Source organism: Grampus griseus, assembly GCF_964374135.1.
Source record: "Grampus griseus genome assembly, chromosome: 1".
In the NCBI taxonomy this organism is placed as follows: domain Eukaryota; kingdom Metazoa; phylum Chordata; class Mammalia; order Artiodactyla; family Delphinidae; genus Grampus; species Grampus griseus.
Window position 1 is genome coordinate 166,536,059 of NC_139017.1, and position 19,165 is coordinate 166,555,223.

The window sequence follows — 19,165 nt, forward strand, 5'->3', positions numbered from 1 at the left end:
TGTCACCTGCCCACATCCCCCATCTTTGCTGGCCCCGGTCACCCTTTACCTGCCTGTGTGTCCCTGTCCACTAACTCATGTCCTGGATATCACTTGCCTTCTCCAAATGAAGAAGAGTCGTCACTTACCAAAGTGATTTTAAGTTTGTTGTCGGGACTTCCCTGGCGGTCCAGTGGTTAGGACTCCGCGCTTCCACTGCAGGGGGCACGGGTTCAATCCCTGGTCGGAGAACTAAGATCCCACAAGACGGGCAGTGTGGCCCAAAACAAACTTATAAGTTTATCTGAGGATTCATGCAGGGGCTGATGAGATTTGGGGAAACTGAGTCAAAAACAATGGTACAGCCCCAGCCTGACTGTCTTCGCCAAACCGTGTCTGATTTAACTGCCGGAGGGCCTTGGGGTGGGACTCTGACCCCCCGCTTGAAGTGAGAAGAGGGGTCCTGGGCTTGACAGGAGTTGGAGAGTTTGACACAATTGCTCGTGCGGTGTCCCACAGGTAACCTGCGGGCTGAGGGCATATGATGGCTTGTCCCTGCCCGAGGATGCAGAGACAGTCACAGTGGGCCGTGCTGGCTGGAGCTATTCAGACCTTTCTGATGATGAGGACTTCCTGGCTGATGAGGCCTCCGGAGGTGAGCAGAGGGTTCTGGTGGCTGGGAGTGGAAGGGGTAAGGACGGAATTGGGGTTCTTCCCACCGGTCCTTAAAGAGGCTCCAGGATGCTTGCCCAAGGTGGCACCTCAGGAGATGGACTAAGAAAGATATGGAAGCAACCTAAGTGTCCATCAGCAGATGACTGGATAAAGATGTGGTATATACATATACAATGAGGTACTGCTCAGCCCTAAAAAAGAATGAAATGTTGCCATTTGCAGCAACATGGATGGACTTGGAGGGCATCATGCTAAGTGAAATAAGTCAGACAGAGAAAGACAAAATACCGTATGATATCACTTATATGTGGAATCGAAAAAATACAACAGACTAATGAATATAACAGAAAAGAAGCAGATTCACAGATGTAGAGAACAAACTAGTGGGTTACCAGTGGGTACAGGGGAGGGGAGAAGGGCAATATAGCGGTAGAGGAGTAAAAGGTACAAACTATTAGGTGTAGAATAAGCTACAAGGATATGCTGTACATCATGAGGAACATGGCCAGTATTTTATAATAACTATAAGTGGAGTATAACCTTCAAAAATCGTGAATCACGGGAATTCCCTGGCCGTCCAGTGATTAGGACTTGGTGCTTTCACTGCCGGGGGCCTGGGTTCGATCCCTGGTCAGGGAACTAAGATCCCACAAGCCACGTGGCACAGCCAAAAACAAAAAAAAATTGAGAATCGCTATATTGTATGCCTGTAACCTGTATAATGTTGTACAGCAACTATACTTCAATTTTTTTTTAGTTCAGAAAAAAAAGAGGTGGGTTAAAAGCTGCGTGCATCCTGAGCCCTGGTCCCAGTGACCGCAGGATCCTCCACTTAAAACTGTGTGACCCGGGACTGGTGGCTGCTTCTCCTTACAGCCCAGATTGAGCAGGACCTAAGGGGAGGGTGGTGGGCAGTGCACAGTGGAGGATGATTACGGTCCCCTACTCCACTTCCTCCCATTCTCACCTAGAGGCCAGTCTGACCTGGCGCCACCCACCCCATCCCTCCTGGTCCACACCCTCTCTGATGGAGGCTTCCAAGCTGGTTACAGGCCGGCCCTCCCTAAGTGTGGAGAGGAGGCAACAGCTGTGTTTTCAAGACCTTCCCCACCGTGTGCCAGGTGCCCAGAACAGTGCCTGACACCCAGTAGGTGCTCAACAAAGATTAATTGTTGCTGAATAAGTCTCTCTTTTACTTGTAGATGGTGTGGGCAGCGGGGACCTGGGCAGCGGGGACTTCCAGATGGGTAAGTATCTGGGGGCATCGCACAGACCCCCATCCTGCCCCCGGGGAAGCCCCAGAGTAGGTCTTTCCAGCCACAGAGGCGGCATCTCCTGGACTGAGGGCCTTGAGGGCTCCTTGTGCCTGCCATGGGGATGGTCTCATCCCCGCTGAGTGACAGTTGTGTGCCTTGGTTGGCCAGTCCCTGCAAGGTTGGGTATGGACAGGTTCTGTGCCTGCCTGTGCTGGGAAATGCCCAGTTCTGATAGGGACTGAAAGTCAGCCACTCAGCATTCAAAGCCAGATTCTCACCTCCCTGGGCGGCTCAGCTGTGGAGTCCTTCCCCAGAGCCCTCCTTGGGGGTGAATGCTGCAGAGTGGGGGACCCCAGGCAGGGGTGGGCAGAGAGAGGGGACTCTGTGGCACAGGCATTCGGGTAAGCCAAGAGCTGGACCTGGGAGGGAACCTGCCTTAGGTCGGGTCACCTGCTGGGAAGCCGAAGTTCCTGGGTTGGGGAAAGAGGGTTGGGCTTCCTGGAGGGAAAGGAATCAGGCCTCCGTCAGCTGCCCACTCTGCCAGCACTCCAAGTGCACAGCCAGAGCAGGAGCTGGCCCAGCGCTGGGACCGGGGCTTCACAGTCTCTGTTTCCTCCCACCCTGGGATTCTGGCGAGAGAAGGAACTACTCGGGACAAAGCCATGCGGTTCCTGCTGCCTTCTCTGGGAGCCAGTGCCTGGTCACAACGTGATCAGGGCCAAGGATGGAGCTCAGCTCAGAGTCACCACTGGGCGGCCCCGCTGCATCCCTGTGCTGCCCACCCCAGCAGGCCTGGGGCGAGTCTGGCCTGGGTCCCTCCAGGGACGGGGTTGCCTCCCTATGGCTGGAGTATCAGAAGCATCCCAATGCCAGAGGGTGGCATCCTAACCGGGCCAGTATGGATAGGAGGGTTGACCCCTGGGTGGCACAGTCCTGACTGTGACCTCCCAGCACCTGGGACGCAGACAGTGCCTGAAGCTTTTCCATGTGTAGGTCTCTGCAGGGCTGCAGATGCCTGGGAGCTGGGTGGGGCCTGTGTGCCGGTGTCAGGTGGGCCCCATGCACACAATGCTCACCCCAGAGTGGCCTCTGCTGATGCGTCTCTGGGAGCTGCCTCTTGCCAAGCCAAGTCTGCCTGCTGCGGCCCTGGGCCAGTCCACCCTGTCCCTTCAGAAATATCTAGAGCCCCTCCCGGGGGCTGCTCACAGCAGCTCCACCTGCTTTGAGTGGTCCTTGCTAGCCCACCTCGTCCCATGAGAAGCAGCTATGAGGGCGAGAGAAGCCAGAGGTGGGGGAAGGATGGGGATGGGGGGCAGCAGCTGGGGAGGGCCCAAGGGCAGGGCAGGAGCCTTTCCTTGTAGGTGGGGCTGATCTGTGGGAAGATGTGGGGCCTTAGGCCCTCCAGACCCAAACGCTGGCACCAGCCCGCTGCCCCTGGGGCAGGTCCAGGCAGCTGGGTTGCATCTCAGCCCAGGGGGCATCAGATAAGTCTCCCTGATTCCCAGGGTCAGGGTGCCTGCTTCAGCCTTGCCCAAGGGCAGGTCCCTCCTAACTCTGGTGAGCAAGGGCCGTCCTGACCATGATGGGGCCGTGCCTGGCCACCCCTTGACTGACCCAACCCCTGACCCTGGAATGTCTGAGACGGCTCCTCCCTCACCCCTTCCCTCGGGCAGGGTTGCGGCTCCCCTTGGCTCTGTCCCAGCCCTGACTGCCACCCCCAGGCCAGGACCCCTCCTGGACAGCTCCTGGCTCTGCCTCCCCACCTTGGGAACCCTGCCCACCTCCCCTCACCCAATCTTTCCACCTTCTGACTGTCTCTTTGTCTGTCCTGCTGACAAACTGTCTACATGTCTCCCCTGTTCCCTCCCTCCCCTGCCTTGGGCCATCTCTTTCCTACTCTGTGTGTCTCTGTCTCACGCTGCCTCTCTCCCTCCACCTCTTGGACTTGCATCTCTGCTTCCATGTCCCTCTGTCTTTCCCTCTTTTCAATCTGCCTTTGTCTCGTCTTTTCTCTCTCTCATTCTCCCCACCACTTTCTCTCTGTGTCTCTGCCTGTATCTATCTCTCTGTGTCTCTGTCTCCTCTCTGTCTGCTTCATCTCTTTCTGTTTTCTGTCTCCATCAGTCTCTGTGTCTCTCTGTCATTTCCCCCCTCTGTCTCTCCCTTTGGTCTCGCCACCTCCCTGCTGTCTCTGCCCCTCCTCACCTCCCTCTCTGCAGGCCCTGGGCCCCACCCCGGGCCACCCTCCCGTGGCTGGTGTGATGGTCTTGGAGCCCTAGGAGGAGTCGCCTTTCCCTCTCTCCCTCCCCCTCCTCTCTCCCAGCTCTTCCTCTCACTCCTTTGTCTTCTTTTCCTCCCCAGCCTGCACTTGGTCACACTTGAAGGTCAGAGGCACCTCTCTGCAGGGTCTGGGGCCAGGCCTGCCTCTGTCCCCACCCAGCTGGCCTCACCTTCTCCCCTGCCCCTGCCCAGGAGGCAGCCAGGCCCCAGCCGGGCACACAATCTAAGCACAGTGGGCCGGACCCCTGGTGTAGGCAGGATGGGTGCGGCAACCCCTCGGGGAAAAGGCTAGGGCCTCGGGCCTCGCTGATCCTGGGGACCCAGAGGGACTGGGCTGGGGTTCGGGGGCCCAGGTGTGTGGGGGACGAGTTCTGTTGAGCAGGGACTGGGTATCGAGCGCAGGTGGGGTAGTTGGCTCCGGGGCTGGGGGTGGTCAGGTGTGCGTCCCCCACCCCACTCAGGGTGCCGGGCAGCTCTGGGCCTCCCGTCCCTCCAGCCATTGGCTCCAACTGAGCTGTCCAGATGGGGTCAGATGAGGGCCAACGTGGAGCTGGTCAGCCAGGCAGGCGCCCAGAGAGCACTCCCACCCCAGTCTGCATCATTCCCACCAGCACCCTCAGCTCTGGGGGCTGGTTCCTGAAACTCACCTTCTGCCCCAGCCCTCGGATACCTGCCACAGGGAGGCCGCTCAGGGTGGAAAAGGGGGTGTGCTCATCCTGACCTGCCCCTGATCTGGGAGAAGGCAGGGGGTGGGGTCAGGTTGGAGGGTCCGTGCCCTTCCCAGGCCCTAGTAGAAAGGGGCTTTGTGGAGCCTCAGCCCCTTCCCCCAGCAGCGGACACATTCCTGGGCAGAGGCCTGGCCTCCTCGCCCGCGCTGGGCCGCAGGGCTGAGGCCAGGGGCCAGGGTGGGGGACTTTCAATGGGCCTCTGTGCCAGCTCACAAGAGGCCTCTGTGGCCAAGCTCGCGGCCCTCACGCTCCAGCCCACGGGGCCCCGCCCGCCCGGCACCCAGGAGCCCAGCCCAGCATGGTCCCCGTGATTCAGCTCAGGCAGCGCTGCCCTCACAAGCACCTTCTCTTGGTGCCGGAGTTCCCTCCGGCTGCTTGCTAGGCTGCCGTCCTGATGTGCCCAGGACTTGCTCCGTGAGCCGCAGAGGGGGAGGGTCCAGGCGCAGAGGGCGTGTGCACCTGTGGACCTGCCGGACAGAGTAAAGGGGAAAGAGGACAGGCCCAGCCAGTGCCACTCCCTGCTCTGCTGCCCACACGCTGATTGTCACTTCTCAGAGCCCACTTCTGCCTCAGGCACAGCTGCTGTCCCCTCTGCCTGGAGTGCGCTTCTCTCAGGGGCCTCCCAGTACCTTACTCTCTGCCTTCAAGCATCCCCTTTGCGGAGAGGCCTTCCTGGCTGCCCTGGGGAAGTAGCGAGCTACCCCCACGCCAGCACGCCCGCTCCCCCAGCCCTTGTTTTTTTCTCCCTCATAGTCCATATATTCCTTGCCCATTTGTTCTATTTCCTTTCTCCTCCCCCTAGAAAGTGATCTTTATGAAGTTCGCTGCTATATCCCTTGCCCCTAGAACACTGCCAAGCATATGAAAGACCTTCAGTATAGATTCAATAAAGCAATGAATGAATGCCTCTCTCAGATGGGAAGAAATAAAACCAAATCCATTCCTTCAGTTTGTCTTAAAGACCAGAGATAGGGGCTTCCCAGGTGGTGCAGTGGTTGAGAGTCCGCCTGCCGATGCAGGGGATACCGGTTCGTGCCCCGGTCCGGGAGGATCCCACATGCCGCGGAGCGGCTGGGCCCGTGAGCCATGGCCGCTGAGCCTGCGCGTCCGGAGCCTGTGCTCCGCAACGGGAGAGGGCACAACAGTGAGAGGCCCGCGTACCGGAAAAAAAAAAAAAAGAAAAGACCAGAGATAATACAGCTAATGCATGCAGCCCCTAGTGTGAGCCAGGTACTGCCATAAGCATTTTACATTCATTATCTTATTTCATCCTCCCAACAGCCCTCTGGGGTGGGCACTACTATCGGCCCTGTTTTATAGATGAGGAAACTGAGGCACAGGGAGATTAAGTAACTTGCTTAAGGTCACAGGGCAATTTTAAGTTATTTTAATTGTAAGTGGAAATTTTGCTCCAGAGGCTGAGCTTTTAACCACTAAGCTATACTGCCTCTCATATAGTAATAGCTCATATTATATTGCCCCTACTATGTGCCAGGCTCTGATCTAAGCACTGTGTGTGCGTGTGTGTGTGTGTGTGTATGTGTACATATATATGATTCATTTGCAACTCATATTTATAACTTCTATTATGAACTCTTCTATTATGAACATTATGAGATTTAATGTGCGTAAAGTGTATATAGTAGGTGCTTAATAAACAATAGTTGTAAGTGTATGCTCACCCCAGTCTGCTATGAATTTATTCAGCAATCACTTATTAGGCATCTCCTCTGTGCCAGGCTCTATGCAAGCACTGGGGTACAGGGTGAATGAGATCCGAGGTTCCCCCCCATCAAGTTTATAGTCTAGCAGTAGAGAGAAAGATGACAGCAGCTCCTGATTCCCTAGCACTTGCTCTATGCCAGGCGCTGCATCTTCGTGCACAAGGAGATGGCCTTGTAAGCATGATATCGTTTATTCCCCACAGCAACCAGTGTGGTAAATGTAATTAATATGCACATTTGACCAAAAGGGAAACAAGTTCAGAGAGGTAAGGTCCATGCCTGATGTGTGGCTGACCTCAGAACCCACGATCTTTATGACGATGCTCTGGCAGGATCTGTGCCACGTGGGGTAGCAGGTGCTCTGATGGGAGAAGCCAAGGGGCTGGGGGACCCCCAGAGGAGAGGCCTCTACCCAGCAGGGTTGGGAAAGGAGGGCAGCTCAGGCAGTATTCTTGGAGGAGGTGATGACTGAGCTGAGAGCCCTGAGGGCGATGACTGGCATGAATGGAGGGGGGTGGGGAAGCATGTCATGGTCACTCTCGAGTAATTTCTGTGCCAAAAAAAAAAGGGGGACTTCCCTGGCGATACAGTGGTTAGGACTCAGTGCTTTCACCGCGGGGGGCCCGAGTTTGATCCCTGGTCGGGGAACTAAGATCCCACAAGCGGTGCGGCATGGCCAAAAAAAAAATTCTGTGCCAGGTCCTCCTCCTCTGGAAGCCCCCCTTCTTACCCAGCCTTCCTCTGAGCCAGTGGAGGTCTTCTCTTCTGCACTATCACTTGGTATCTGGATCGGGCCATTTTCCCTGTTAGTTGAAGCCATTCACTCAAGGGTGGGGCCTCGGCTTTGATCCCTGGGCGGCCTGCCAGGGTCACTGCAGCACGTGCTCCTACAGGTAGTGCTGGGCACAGCTGTGGGCACACAGGTGTCAGCCTCAGCGAGAGGCCTCTGGGGACCATACCCCCAGTTCCACCCACTGGCGCAGCTGCCTGAGGCCACTACCTGCCGGGCTGGGCCCCTCATAGTGACCCCCCCCCACTCCTTCCTGCAGTTTATTTCCGAGCCCTGGTAAATTTCACTCGCTCCATCGACTACAGCCCTCAGCTGGAGGATGCAGGCTCCGAGGAGTTCCGAGAGGTGTCCGAGGCTGTGGTAGACACGGTGAGGTGAAGGGGCTTTGGGGAGCTCCCCGAGTAGGGCAGGGCGGGACTGAAGGTGGGGTGAAGGGATCTGGAGGCTGATGGTGCTGTGTCCCTCTCCAGCTGGAGTCAGAGTACTTGAAGATTCCCGGAGACCAGGTTGTCAGTGTGGTGTTCATCAAGTGAGAAGGGTCCCCTGGGGTGGGGGGTGGGGGCTGGTGAGGGACTGACAAGGATGGGGAGGGGCCGGGCGCCAGGAGGGGAGGCAAGAGAGGCCTAATGGGCTGAACCTCTATTGGTAGAAATTCGGGAATCGGTAGGGGTACAATTTGGACTTTAAGTTGCCTTGCATGGGGTACAGGCTATCCAGAAGCAGGGGGAGAGTCAAGAGATCAGGTCTGAGCGTCAGGCAGGGGGCCAAGGGAGGAGCTGAGACCCCAGGCGTCTTCCTCACCCTGCTGCCCTGCCCCCCACACCCGTCCCTAGGGAGCTGGACGGCTGGGTCTTTGTGGAGCTGGATGTGGGCTCCGAAGGGAATGCAGACGGGGCTCAGATTCAAGAGGTGCTCCACACCGTCATCTCCAGTGGCTCCATCGCCTCCTACATCACCTCTCCCCAGGGATTCCAGTTCCGACGCCTGGGCACAGGTGAGCCCGCCCTGGAACTGAGGGTCACCTCCTCCAGTTTCTCAGACTCATGTGGGCCCCCTTTCAGTGTCACTACCGTGGGCTCTCCTAGCTTGGCCTTGCACACCACTAGGGACAGGGAGCTCACTACCTTATGAGTCTGCCCCATCCATCTTTATGCAGTCTTGGCTTGGGTTGAGCAACCTGTGTTTCCTCTAACATGTACTCAGTAGACCCAACTTCCACTCTCTATTAACCTCTCTATGTCGACAATAGGTAATAATAATTCCTTTCTTCATACAGTGCTTTCAGGTCCAAAAACACTTTTGTGTTTAATAATAACCAACAATTCTTCACTGACCGTTCAGTCTTCATAAGAACTCCTATGAAGCAGATATTATTTCTCCTGTTTTAGAGATGAGGGCACTGAGGCCCAGCGAGGAAAAATGATTTATCCAAATCCACATACACAGATAGTGCAAAAGCCAGAATGTAAACCAAACCCTGTGTCTCTGCTGGTCTTGCCAGAACCTGTGATGAGACGAGCTGAGAAACGCAGCTCAGAAAGAACAGGAAACTGGCCCCAGGCCACACAGCTGTTAGATGCGCAGGCCCGGCCTTCGTACCCTCAGTCAGCCCAGCTTTCTCTTTTTCTTTTTTCTTTTCTTTTTTCTTTTATTTCTTTTATACAGCAAGTTCTTATTAGTTATTCATTTTATACAGGCCCAGCTTTCTTTCCACTGCACCCTCTGTCTCCTGTTTCAACTCCCTGAGTGTTTTCTTCTCCAGGCCAAGCAGTCCCAGTTCATTCCTCACAAGCTACAGTTCCCATCCCATCCCAGTCTCCATCTCAGTCCTCTCTCTGGGAAATGTCACCATCCCGGACTAAGCGGAACCCAGAACTGAACAAACTTCATCCCTACCATAGTGTCGCCCAATGAGAAAAAAAGGGTGAAATCATTTGTTCTGCACGTAAAACCTCAGTCAATGTGCCCGAAGATCAAGCTTGTTCTTGGGCATCCCCAGGCCCAGGTCTGAAGATTGCCGAGGCTCCAGTCCTCTTATCCCCACTTTCCAATGAGTCCTCCTGGCTAGGGATGCTAGGATGGACTTGGTTCAGCCCTGCAGCCCATAGCCCCCAGGTCCCAGGTGGGCCGGCTGCTGATCACACCTTCCTTTCCAGCACAGACACCCCCGCCCCCCCTGGCCGCTGTGGTGGCCGCAGTGACACCAGGTGAGAGTGTAAGCCAGACCCAGGCTGAGCCGGGTAACTAGACAAGCTAATGGATGGAGGGGAAGGAAGGATGAGGGCAAGATGGCTGGGCGCAGCCCACAGGCCGCCCCTCCTCCCCTTCCTCTGCATCCTCTCTAGGCCTGGTTGTGCCCCGCACGTGTGTGCTGTGGTCATTGCATGGTGTGGTGTGTTAACTGTGTGTGGGGTTTGTGTAAGGGATGGGTGAAGCCACTGCCACATAGCCCACATCCCACATGTGCTGTGGATGTGTTCACCACGTGCTCTGTGCCCTCGCTGAGTCTGCCAGAAACCACGTGGCCTGACACGGAGCCCCAAAGCCCCCTCCCAGCTCTGCAGCGCCTGTACCACCCGTGACATTTTCTGCCAACCTCCTGCCTGCCTCTCTGACTGTCCCACACCCCCGCAGTGCCCCAGTTCCCAAGGGTCTGCACCGAGGCGGAGTTTGCCTGCCACCGCTACAATGAGTGTGTGGCCCTGGAGTATCGCTGTGACCGGAGGCCTGACTGCAGGGACATGTCTGATGAACTCGATTGTGGTGAGGGGCGGTCTGGGGACACGGTGGCCTCCAAGTCAGTCCGGGGCTGCGAGGGTTTGCTGCAGGCAAAGGGGTCTGTGGGAGGTGGGCAGGGACACAGGATGGGTGATAACAGGGTCAGGGCCTGGGGAGTGGCAGGGGGCGAGGGGTGAGGAGCCACCCCTTCATGCCAACGCTAAGCGGGCTCTGTCCACAGAGGAGCCGGTCCCCAAGCTCAGCTCGCAGCCACCACCTCTGGCGGAGGCACCACCTGTACCGTCCCAGCCGGAGGCAACCATCCCATGGCAGCTCCCAGCCACCCCTGCTCCCCAGGTTGTGTTCCCCAGTCCAGGCAGGCCCGTGCCTTGTGGGCCCCACGAGGCCACATGCCGCAGTGGGCACTGCATCCCCAAAGACTACGTGTGTGATGGGCAGGAGGACTGCAGGGACGGCAGTGACGAGCTGGACTGCGGTGAGGGCCGGGCAGGGGCGTGGGTGGGGATGCAGGGGGTGGGGAAATGGCCACTGAACCTTGCCTGGTCCCCCCAGGCCCCACCCCACCCTGTGAACCCAACGAGTTCCCCTGTGGAAACGGGCACTGTGCCCTCAAGCTGTGGCGCTGTGATGGCGACTTTGACTGTGAGGACCGCACCGATGAAGCCGACTGCCGTGAGTGTCCCGGTGTCCTTCCGGCGTCTCCGGCCCATTGGCCTAGCTCCCTGAGCCCCAACCCTTCGAGGGCAGGTCTGTGTGCTGTCCCTGGCTGAGTGGTAGAGGCCCTGGGGACAAACTTTAAGGTTTATCTCTCTTTGACTCTGAGCTGGCCTTTGTAGCAAGCGGTAGACTACCCGTGGTTAACGTCTCTTTATTTATTTTGTTACCATTCATCTTCTCTTTGTCATATATGCTTGTGTGGGGGTCAGACGAGTAGGCTTGATACACGAGCGTCCCTTGATGAAGGGGTGGGGTCCTTGATGTATGTGTGAGTCAAAGCCTTCCTCTTACGGGTCTAGAGTTTTTTCATCTAGAGCTGGTTCTGAGTTATTTGTTCCTCCATCTGCCCAGCTTTTCATCCATGTGACCATTCAACTGTCCACTATCTGTCCGTCTGTCTGTCCAGCATCTTTCCTCTCTTGCATCCATTTATCCACCCACCCACTCATCCAACTATCCATCCATCCATTATTTATCTGCAAAGTTCTTCATCAGTCTGTCTACCTATCTACGTATCCAGCATCCTTCCTTCTGTCCATTTCATCATCCGTTCTATCATCCATCAATCTGTTGTCTATCCATCCGTCCATTTGTCCAACATCCTTCCTGCCACCCATGTGTTCATCCGTCCATCTATCATCCATCCATGCATTATCCGTCTTGCCAGCTCTCCAGGCAGCCAGCCATTCATATAGCCAACATCTTTCCTTCCTCCTCTTCATCTGTTCAGCCATCTATCCATTGCTCGTCCATCCATCTAGTCAATGTTATAAACATTATGACAGTCAAATGGGTGAGACTGGAGACTCAGAGACCATATCAGGTAGCATCTTGTGGTTTCTGTCCTATAGGTGAACCCTGGGGCTTATTAGTCCAAGATTGAGGATAATCTTCTAACCATTGCTCTGTGATCCTGGGTCACGTGTTTGAGTGCGTGTTGACATTCCTAGTGTCTGCTGGTCCGGCTTCTCCTCCTTGCCTCCCTTCACCTTCCCTGCTTTGCAGCAAACCCTGGAAAGAAGCAGCATCGTGCTGCAGACTGGCAGAGTTTTATGATGCCCTTCTGTGGCTCTGAGCTTGCCTGACAACATGGCCCTTTGGGACAGAGAAGTAATTGAGGGTTTTAGTTGAAAAGCCCTTCTCAGAGGCCTCTGCGGGGGAACAGTCTAAGGAAGACCAAGTCCTTGTTGACAGAGCGCAGAACAGAGAGCATGAAAGCCAGATGACTTCGGGGGCTCGTGGGGTGTTGGGACAGAAGCCCCCGAGGGAGTGGGAGTAGGTGGCTGCCTCCCGGTCTCCTCTCTGTGCCTTCTCTGTGGACGGGTGACCTCTGCTCCTGCACCACTCTGCCCTTTCTGTCCCTGCCTGTGTGTCTGTATCACGCTCAATCTTCCAGAAATAGAATGTCAGTTACCATCTACTAGAGATGTCTAGCTGGGGCCCAGCCCTGGGGCCAGGCCAGCTCCAGGCCTCTGGCCAGTCCCTAGATGGCCTCAGGTCAGGCTACTTAGAGGGGTACAGAGCAGCGAGGTCCAGGCTGCGGCAGGCCCTCGCAAAACCCTTCCAGTAGCCAGAACTGCCCAGGTGTTCCCGGCGTCCAGACATCCTGGCCACTGGGGCTGTGCCTTTGACCAGCGGTCTTGTGCTTCTCTGGTGGCTGGCTGTGGGAGGAGCTGAGTGACTGTGGCGTGCCAGGTAGAACTGCCTTGGGGAACGCAGTTAGAGTGTGCTTCATTGCTGACCGGTGACCATGACGTTGCGGACGGCGTCGTGGCAGCAGAGTCTGGGTCTGGGCCTGGTCAGGGCAGCTGTGTTGTCATGTGGGCGAGATGAGACCGTGATCCTGGGGACACCTGGGGAAGGTGGGCAGGGTGGGCTGTTGGGCATGGGTAGGTAATGGGGGGTCCTCCCTGAGGGCAGTGCCCACTGCCCACACCACCTGGCTCTGTCCCCAGCCGCCAAGCACCCCGAGGACGTATGCGGGCCCACGCAGTTCCGCTGTGTCTCCACAAGCACGTGCATCCCGGCCAGCTTCCACTGTGACGACGAGAGTGACTGTCCCGACCGCAGCGACGAGTTTGGCTGCAGTGAGCAGGGAGCTGGGCGGCGAGCTCTGGGCCCTGGGCCCCTCCCCACCGTCTCTTCTCCGGCCTGGCTCCTCTGAGCCATTGCCCCACCCCCACCCCGCTCCCCCTCCCTTTGCCCCTCCCACCCCTCACTTCTGCTCCCATCTCCCAGTGCCTCCCCAGGTGGTGACCCCTCCCCAAGAGTCGGTCCAGGCTTCCCGGGGCCAGACAGTGACCCTCACCTGTGTGGCCATCGGCGTCCCCACCCCCATCATCAACTGGAGACTCAACTGGGGCCACATCCCCTCTCATCCCAGGTACAGCTCTGGGCCCCGGCAGGAGCTGGGGACGTGGCGGAGGTGCGGCCAGTGGTCCAGGCCTGACCCCCACCTCTGTCTCGGGGCCCACCAGGGTGACAATGACGAGTGAGGGAGGCCGTGGCACGCTGACCATTCGTGATGTGAAGGAGGGAGACCAGGGCGCCTACACCTGTGAGGCCATGAACACCCGAGGCATGGTGTTCGGCATCCCTGACGGTGTCCTGGAGCTTATCCCGCAGCGAGGTACGGCCCATGGGCAGGTGGGCACCGGGCGTGGGGCTGGAGCCGGGGCTGCCTGCCTGGGACTGGCCTTAGCCTGCTCCCTTGCCACCCCACAGGACCCTGCCCCGACGGGCACTTCTACCTGGAGCACAGCGCCTCCTGCCTGCCCTGCTTCTGCTTTGGCATCACCACCGTGTGCCAGAGCAGCAGCCGCTTCCGAGACCAGATCCGGCTGCGCTTTGACCGGCCCAGTGACTTCAAGGGTGCGTTGGTGGATGGGAGGCAAGCGGCAGGCTCCAGCGGGCTCAGAGTGCAGACATGGGAGAGCAGCATGCCCTGGACACGTGGGGCCAGTTCAGGGAGGGACACGGCATTGCTGAAGAAATGCTGAGCCCTGTAAGAAGAGCATTTCAGGGGAAAACAAACATTTTTAGGAAAAGCCAAACCCACAGTTGATATTCGCCTGCGTTAGGTGACGATGAGGATGGGCTCTGGAGCCGGAGTCCGTGTTCAAATCCTGACCCTGACCCTTACTGCCTGTGTGCCCTTAGCCAAGTTACTATCTTGTGTCTCAGTTTTCTCATCTACAAAATGGGGATAAAATATTAACTACCCAGGTTGTTACAAGGACTTAATGGATTAATATGCATAAGCCACTGAGAACAGTGCTTGGTCCCTGGTAGGTGCCCCGTAAGTATTCCTGCTGTCATCCTCACTGTCCTCATCATCCTCACCCTGCAGAATGCGGAGGCACCAGTGACCCCACAGCATTAAGAGCCAAGGCTTTGGCATCTTCCTAGCCCGGGGCTGACCTCCAGATGCACTAGTTACTGCCTGTGTGACTTTGAGACTCTTGGCTTCTTTGGGCCTGTTTTCCCAAACGTAAAGGCAGGGAGTTGGACTCAGTTCTCTCTGGCTCTGAGAGACAGAATGGCGTGGGCCCAGGCGTCAAACGGACCTGGGTTCAGGAACGTTGCCATTATCACAGAAGTGCCATCTCTTGGATGGTTGGTGCTTCCCTCGAGATCTGGGAGGCGCTGTAGAGAGAATCCCCGTGTGTGTGTGGGGGGGGGGGGGGGCTGGACTAGATGACCTGTCATAACAGCAACAGTAACAGCTAACCGCTTTTTGAGCACCTCCTTTGTGCCGCATTCTGTTTTAAGCATTTTATATCAGTTTGTTCATTTTAGCTTCCTAATAACCCTGTGAAGCAAGCCACTCTTACCCCCATTTTACAGACAGAGAAACTGAGGCCTTTGCTCAGATCACACATCTGGAGGGTGGTGGAACCAGGACTTGGGTGCCCATTCTTCAGCCCTGTGTAGCTCTGTACTGCCTCCTGAGGGCTGTTCCAACCCTGACAGTCCATGGATCTGTTGGCAAGCAAAGGCTCTGAAAAGTCCTGCTGCAAAAAATCCCCTTGATCTTTCCTTGACCCTGGGGTTCCCAGATGGTTCCCAGCCACCATTCTGAAGCATTGGCTTTGCCCAGAGCATGCTTTGGGAGACGCTTCAGAACTTCAGGAGGAAAAAAAAAACTTTGCTTTTATTTGACTTTGGGAGAGAGACTAACTTTCTCTCTAAATCACACTTCTCCCAAAACTTTCCCATCTCCCTGGGTTACAGCCCCTCAAGGGGGCTATCTCAGGCCAGAACATGCATGGCCCTCACCCCTCCCCTTTGCCACCCAGGCGTGAATGTGACGACGCCCACGCAGCCTGGCATGCCGCCCCTCTCCTCCACCCAGCTGCAGATCGACACCGCTCTGCAGGAGTTCCAGCTGGTCGACTTGTCCCGACGCTTCCTGGTCCATGACTCTTTCTGGGCTCTGCCTGAGCAGTTCCTGGGCAACAAGGTGACAGGCTGGGCTGCTGCCCTGGATGGGGAGGTGGCCGAGCCCTGCTGCACATGCCCAGAACCTGCCTGGGCTCCGCTCCCTCTGAAGCTGGGGGGCAGCAGGGCAGTCTTTGCTCTGGGAGACATGGTGTCTTGCCCCAGCGCAGCCCCCCGTGGGCAGCGGCTCATTCATTCAGGGCAGGGTCAGGCCTGCCGTTGTCAGGTTGGAAGGAATGCTGACTCAGCTGTTGGAAAGCCCTCTCGGATCACTCGCCACGTCTGAGCTGGGCCCAGTGCCCTCCTCCGGCCTCCCTGGGCACCTTTTACACAGTATTATCAGACTCCTCCCCCAAATTGGACTGAGCATCCCCAAGGCAGAACCCAAGTCGCACCCATCTCTGCTTCCCTGTGCCCAGCTCCGTGCTGGACACGCAGTACCGGCTATGCAGAGTGAGGGAGGAGGGGAACGAGTGGACACACAGTGGGAATCAAGCGTGCCCATGACTGGCCCAGCCCTGATCTGCCCTATCTCGGCCAGGTGGACTCCTACGGTGGCTCCCTGCGCTACAAGGTGCGCTATGAGCTGGCACGTGGCATGCTGGAGCCAGTGCAGCGGCCAGACGTGGTCCTGGTGGGCGCCGGACATCGCCTGCTGTCCCGAGGCCACACACCCACCCAGCCCGGTTCTGTGAACCTGCGCCAAGTCCACTTCTCTGAGGTGTGTGGGGCCTGATCCCTCAGGGCTGGCGGTGAAGGGGGTACAGGCTGGGCAGGTGCTGATGCATGACCCCTCCCACTTTTGTCCACACCCAGGAGCACTGGGTCCATGAGTCTGGCCGGCCAGTGCAGCGAGCGGAGATGTTGCAGGTGCTGCAGAGCCTGGAAGCTGTGCTCATCCAGACAGTGTACAACGCCAAGATGGCCAGCGTGGGGCTGAGTGACATCTCCATGGATACAACTGTCACCCACGCTACCAGCCATGGCCGCGCCCACAGCGTAGAGGAGTGCAGGTGCCTGACCCGGCAGGGCCGGGGACCACAGGGACCCTGGCAAAGATAGGGGAGAAACAGCAAGGCCTCATGGTTCTTGCAGCCACTGTCTTGGTCCTGTCCCCACAGATGCCCCATTGGCTATTCCGGCTTGTCCTGTGAGAGCTGTGATGCCCACTTCACCCGGGTGCCTGGTGGGCCCTACCTGGGCACCTGCTCTGGCTGCAACTGCAATGGCCATGCCAGCTCCTGTGACCCTGTGTATGGCCACTGCCTGGTGAGTCATGCCAGCTGGCACTTGGATCCTGGCTAGGGGCAAGGGTTCAGTGGGAGGTTCAGGCTGAGGCTTCCTTGTACCCAGAGCTTAGCACAAGCCTCCAGAGTGACTGCCATGGCTGCCACCCAAGCCATCATGACCTGTGGCTGCGTTAACAGAGACATTATGTCCAGATAGGAGAGGTGAAAGAGCTACTCTCTTCCACCTTGGTCAGACCGATCCTGGAGAGTACTGTGTAAAGCATGGCCCTCAGCAGGGCATTCCTAAGAGGAAGGAGCCTATAAATCATACATTATGTCTTAGGAATGGTGGAGGGAGCTGGGATTGTAGAGCTGACAGAAAGAAGCCTCAAGCAGGGAAAAACTGTTATCTCCAAATCCCTGAAGAGCTGTCAGGGGTAGAAGGAACGGCCTACAGAAGGCAAAACTAGCCAGTGGGTGCAGACTGGAAGAAGAATGTGGGTTTAGGTCAATACAAAGCAGGCGTTTGGAACCTTCTGTGGGACAGGCTGCCACGTGAGGTGGTGAGCTCCCCGTCAGGATGGAGCCGGGTGCTCCCCTGTCTGCAAAGCTGTGGGGTAGTTCCAGCATGATGGGAGGGGCTGATCCAGCTAGCCTCAAAGGCCCCCCTCAAGGAGCCCATCTGGTCCAACGTGGCCTCACGCTGGGGTCAGAGGGCTGCTCTGTAGCACCTGAACCGCCGCCTCCCCTTCCTCCCAGAACTGCCAGCACAGCACAGAGGGGCCACAGTGCGACAAATGCAAGGCCGGCTTCTTTGGTGACGCCACCAAGGCCACAGCCACTGCCTGCCGGCCCTGCCCTTGCCCATACATCGACGCCTCCCGCAGGTCAGACCCAGCTCGAGATGGGGCACATAGGGCTGAGGGAGTGGGGAGTGCTGCAGGCTAGGGGCATCCTCTGGGCAGGGAGATGGGAGACCTGCCTGGGTGCAAATCTTCACCTGGTCGCTAAATTATACTAGGTCCCTTGACCTCTCCAGGCCTGCTTCCTTTTCCATACAATGGGCCCATCTGTCTTCCTAGTGTTGCTATGAGGCTGCAGACCAAGAGCAGGTGGGCTTCATAGCCTGCTGTGTCCCTGTGGACAGCAGTCATTCCCAGAGTGGGACTGTAAGCCCTCGCCTGGCCCATCATCGCAGCCCTGCCCCATGTCCTGCCTGCTTGGTACCCACAGGTTCTCAGATACCTGCTTCCTGGACACGGATGGCCAAGCCACGTGTGATGCGTGTGCCCCAGGCTACACGGGCCGCCGCTGTGAGAGGTGAGGGAGAGCCGGTGGGGGCGGGAGAAGCAGGCCATCGTGGGTGGGGGCATGGGAGTGCCGTTGACAACCCTCTCTCTCCCCCAGCTGTGCCCCCGGATATGAGGGCAACCCCATCCAGCCGGGTGGGAAGTGCAGGCCCACCAGTGAGTACCGCAGCCACCATCCCCTGGCACCTCCCCGGGCTGCCCACCAGGCCCCAGTCCCCGAGTCCAGCACGAACCCCATGATCCTTGGAGAGCCGCCCCACTCTGTCCAGATTATGTCCATCCCACTCCCATCTTGCCCGCCCATACCTACTTTGTGTCTCCAGACCAGCAGATCGTGCGCTGTGATGAGCGAGGCAGCACGGGAACCTCTGGGGAGGCCTGCCTCTGTAAGGTACGCGTGCCCTGCCCTCCCCCACCCCAGGGGCCTTGGGTCCCAGCACACAGCTGGGCGAAGGAGGAAGGAGGCTCCATGCTCTCCGTCGCTCCTTGGCCAGTGGGTGGTCACCTAGCTGCAGGCGGATGGGCCTGGTGGGCTCGCCTTCCCCTTCACGAGAGGTGACCCGGCATCAGGAAGGAGCACTGGTTTGGGGTGGCAGGTGACCTGGGTTCAAGTCTCAGGTCCTTTGCTAGTCATTCTTTGTGTGACCGTTACAGCTGTACTGTACCTTTGCTTTAACCGTGCTTTCATTCCACATTGACACAATGGTGTAGCTAGTAGCATCACCCATTCACAGATGAGGAGATGGGGGCTCAGAGGAGGGAAATGGTTTGCATTGAGGGTGGGAGCATCAAGTGTCTGCAGAAAAAAGAACTGGGCAGATTTTGGAATCAGGCATTCCTGATGTTACATCCCAGAGTGGATTAGCAAGCTGAGGAACCCTGTGTAAATCATTTCCCATTCCTGAGCCTCAGTTTCCTCGTGTGAAGCATGGAGATGTCACATCCCTCTCAAGGGACTTAGAGGAGTTAAATGAGGTGCTGGTTGAATAGAAACTAGCACAGTTCATGAAACACTCCATTCATAGTAGCAGTAATTATTCTGACCACGTTGCTATATTTCAAGTCGAAAATTTATTCGTGAGCCCCCTAGCAACCAAAGAGAAAAGAGAAAAACGATTGGTTGTATAAGCTCCCGTTAATGAGGAATTATTGTTCACATGGTGGCCACCCTCATACGTGTGCTCTTTTCACGGCTCCCTCTGGCCTTGGGTTCCCATCTAGAATATGGGTGGGTTGGACCGGAAGCTCCAGGCAGCCCCTCCTGTGGGCCACCCTGCAGCTCCCAGCTCTGTGCCTGC

The 19,165-nt window shown here is 57.2% G+C and overlaps 1 protein-coding gene across 9 annotated transcripts in view; it reads left to right on the plus strand.

Annotated features, from left to right (window-relative positions):
- HSPG2 (heparan sulfate proteoglycan 2) overlaps positions 1 to 19,165 on the plus strand; it is a 102,172-nt gene that overhangs the window by 34,864 nt on the left and 48,143 nt on the right. For 5 of the 9 annotated variants that reach the window (XM_082651580.1, XM_082651581.1, XM_082651583.1 and 2 more), the window contains exons 2-22: positions 499 to 634; positions 1,857 to 1,901; positions 7,692 to 7,801; positions 7,903 to 7,961; positions 8,266 to 8,426; positions 9,589 to 9,639; positions 10,067 to 10,195; positions 10,392 to 10,646; positions 10,724 to 10,843; positions 12,844 to 12,975; positions 13,127 to 13,271; positions 13,366 to 13,517; positions 13,613 to 13,759; positions 15,187 to 15,350; positions 15,870 to 16,049; positions 16,145 to 16,341; positions 16,450 to 16,597; positions 17,317 to 17,444; positions 17,791 to 17,877; positions 17,965 to 18,023; positions 18,191 to 18,258. In XM_082651580.1, coding sequence (XP_082507706.1) covers positions 499 to 634; positions 1,857 to 1,901; positions 7,692 to 7,801; positions 7,903 to 7,961; positions 8,266 to 8,426; positions 9,589 to 9,639; positions 10,067 to 10,195; positions 10,392 to 10,646; positions 10,724 to 10,843; positions 12,844 to 12,975; positions 13,127 to 13,271; positions 13,366 to 13,517; positions 13,613 to 13,759; positions 15,187 to 15,350; positions 15,870 to 16,049; positions 16,145 to 16,341; positions 16,450 to 16,597; positions 17,317 to 17,444; positions 17,791 to 17,877; positions 17,965 to 18,023; positions 18,191 to 18,258 — 2,673 coding nt within the window. The remainder of the gene's footprint in view (positions 1 to 498; positions 635 to 1,856; positions 1,902 to 7,691; positions 7,802 to 7,902; positions 7,962 to 8,265; positions 8,427 to 9,588; positions 9,640 to 10,066; positions 10,196 to 10,391; positions 10,647 to 10,723; positions 10,844 to 12,843; positions 12,976 to 13,126; positions 13,272 to 13,365; positions 13,518 to 13,612; positions 13,760 to 15,186; positions 15,351 to 15,869; positions 16,050 to 16,144; positions 16,342 to 16,449; positions 16,598 to 17,316; positions 17,445 to 17,790; positions 17,878 to 17,964; positions 18,024 to 18,190; positions 18,259 to 19,165) is intronic. The other 4 variants (XM_082651582.1, XM_082651588.1, XM_082651586.1 and 1 more) reach the window with 1 other exon arrangement.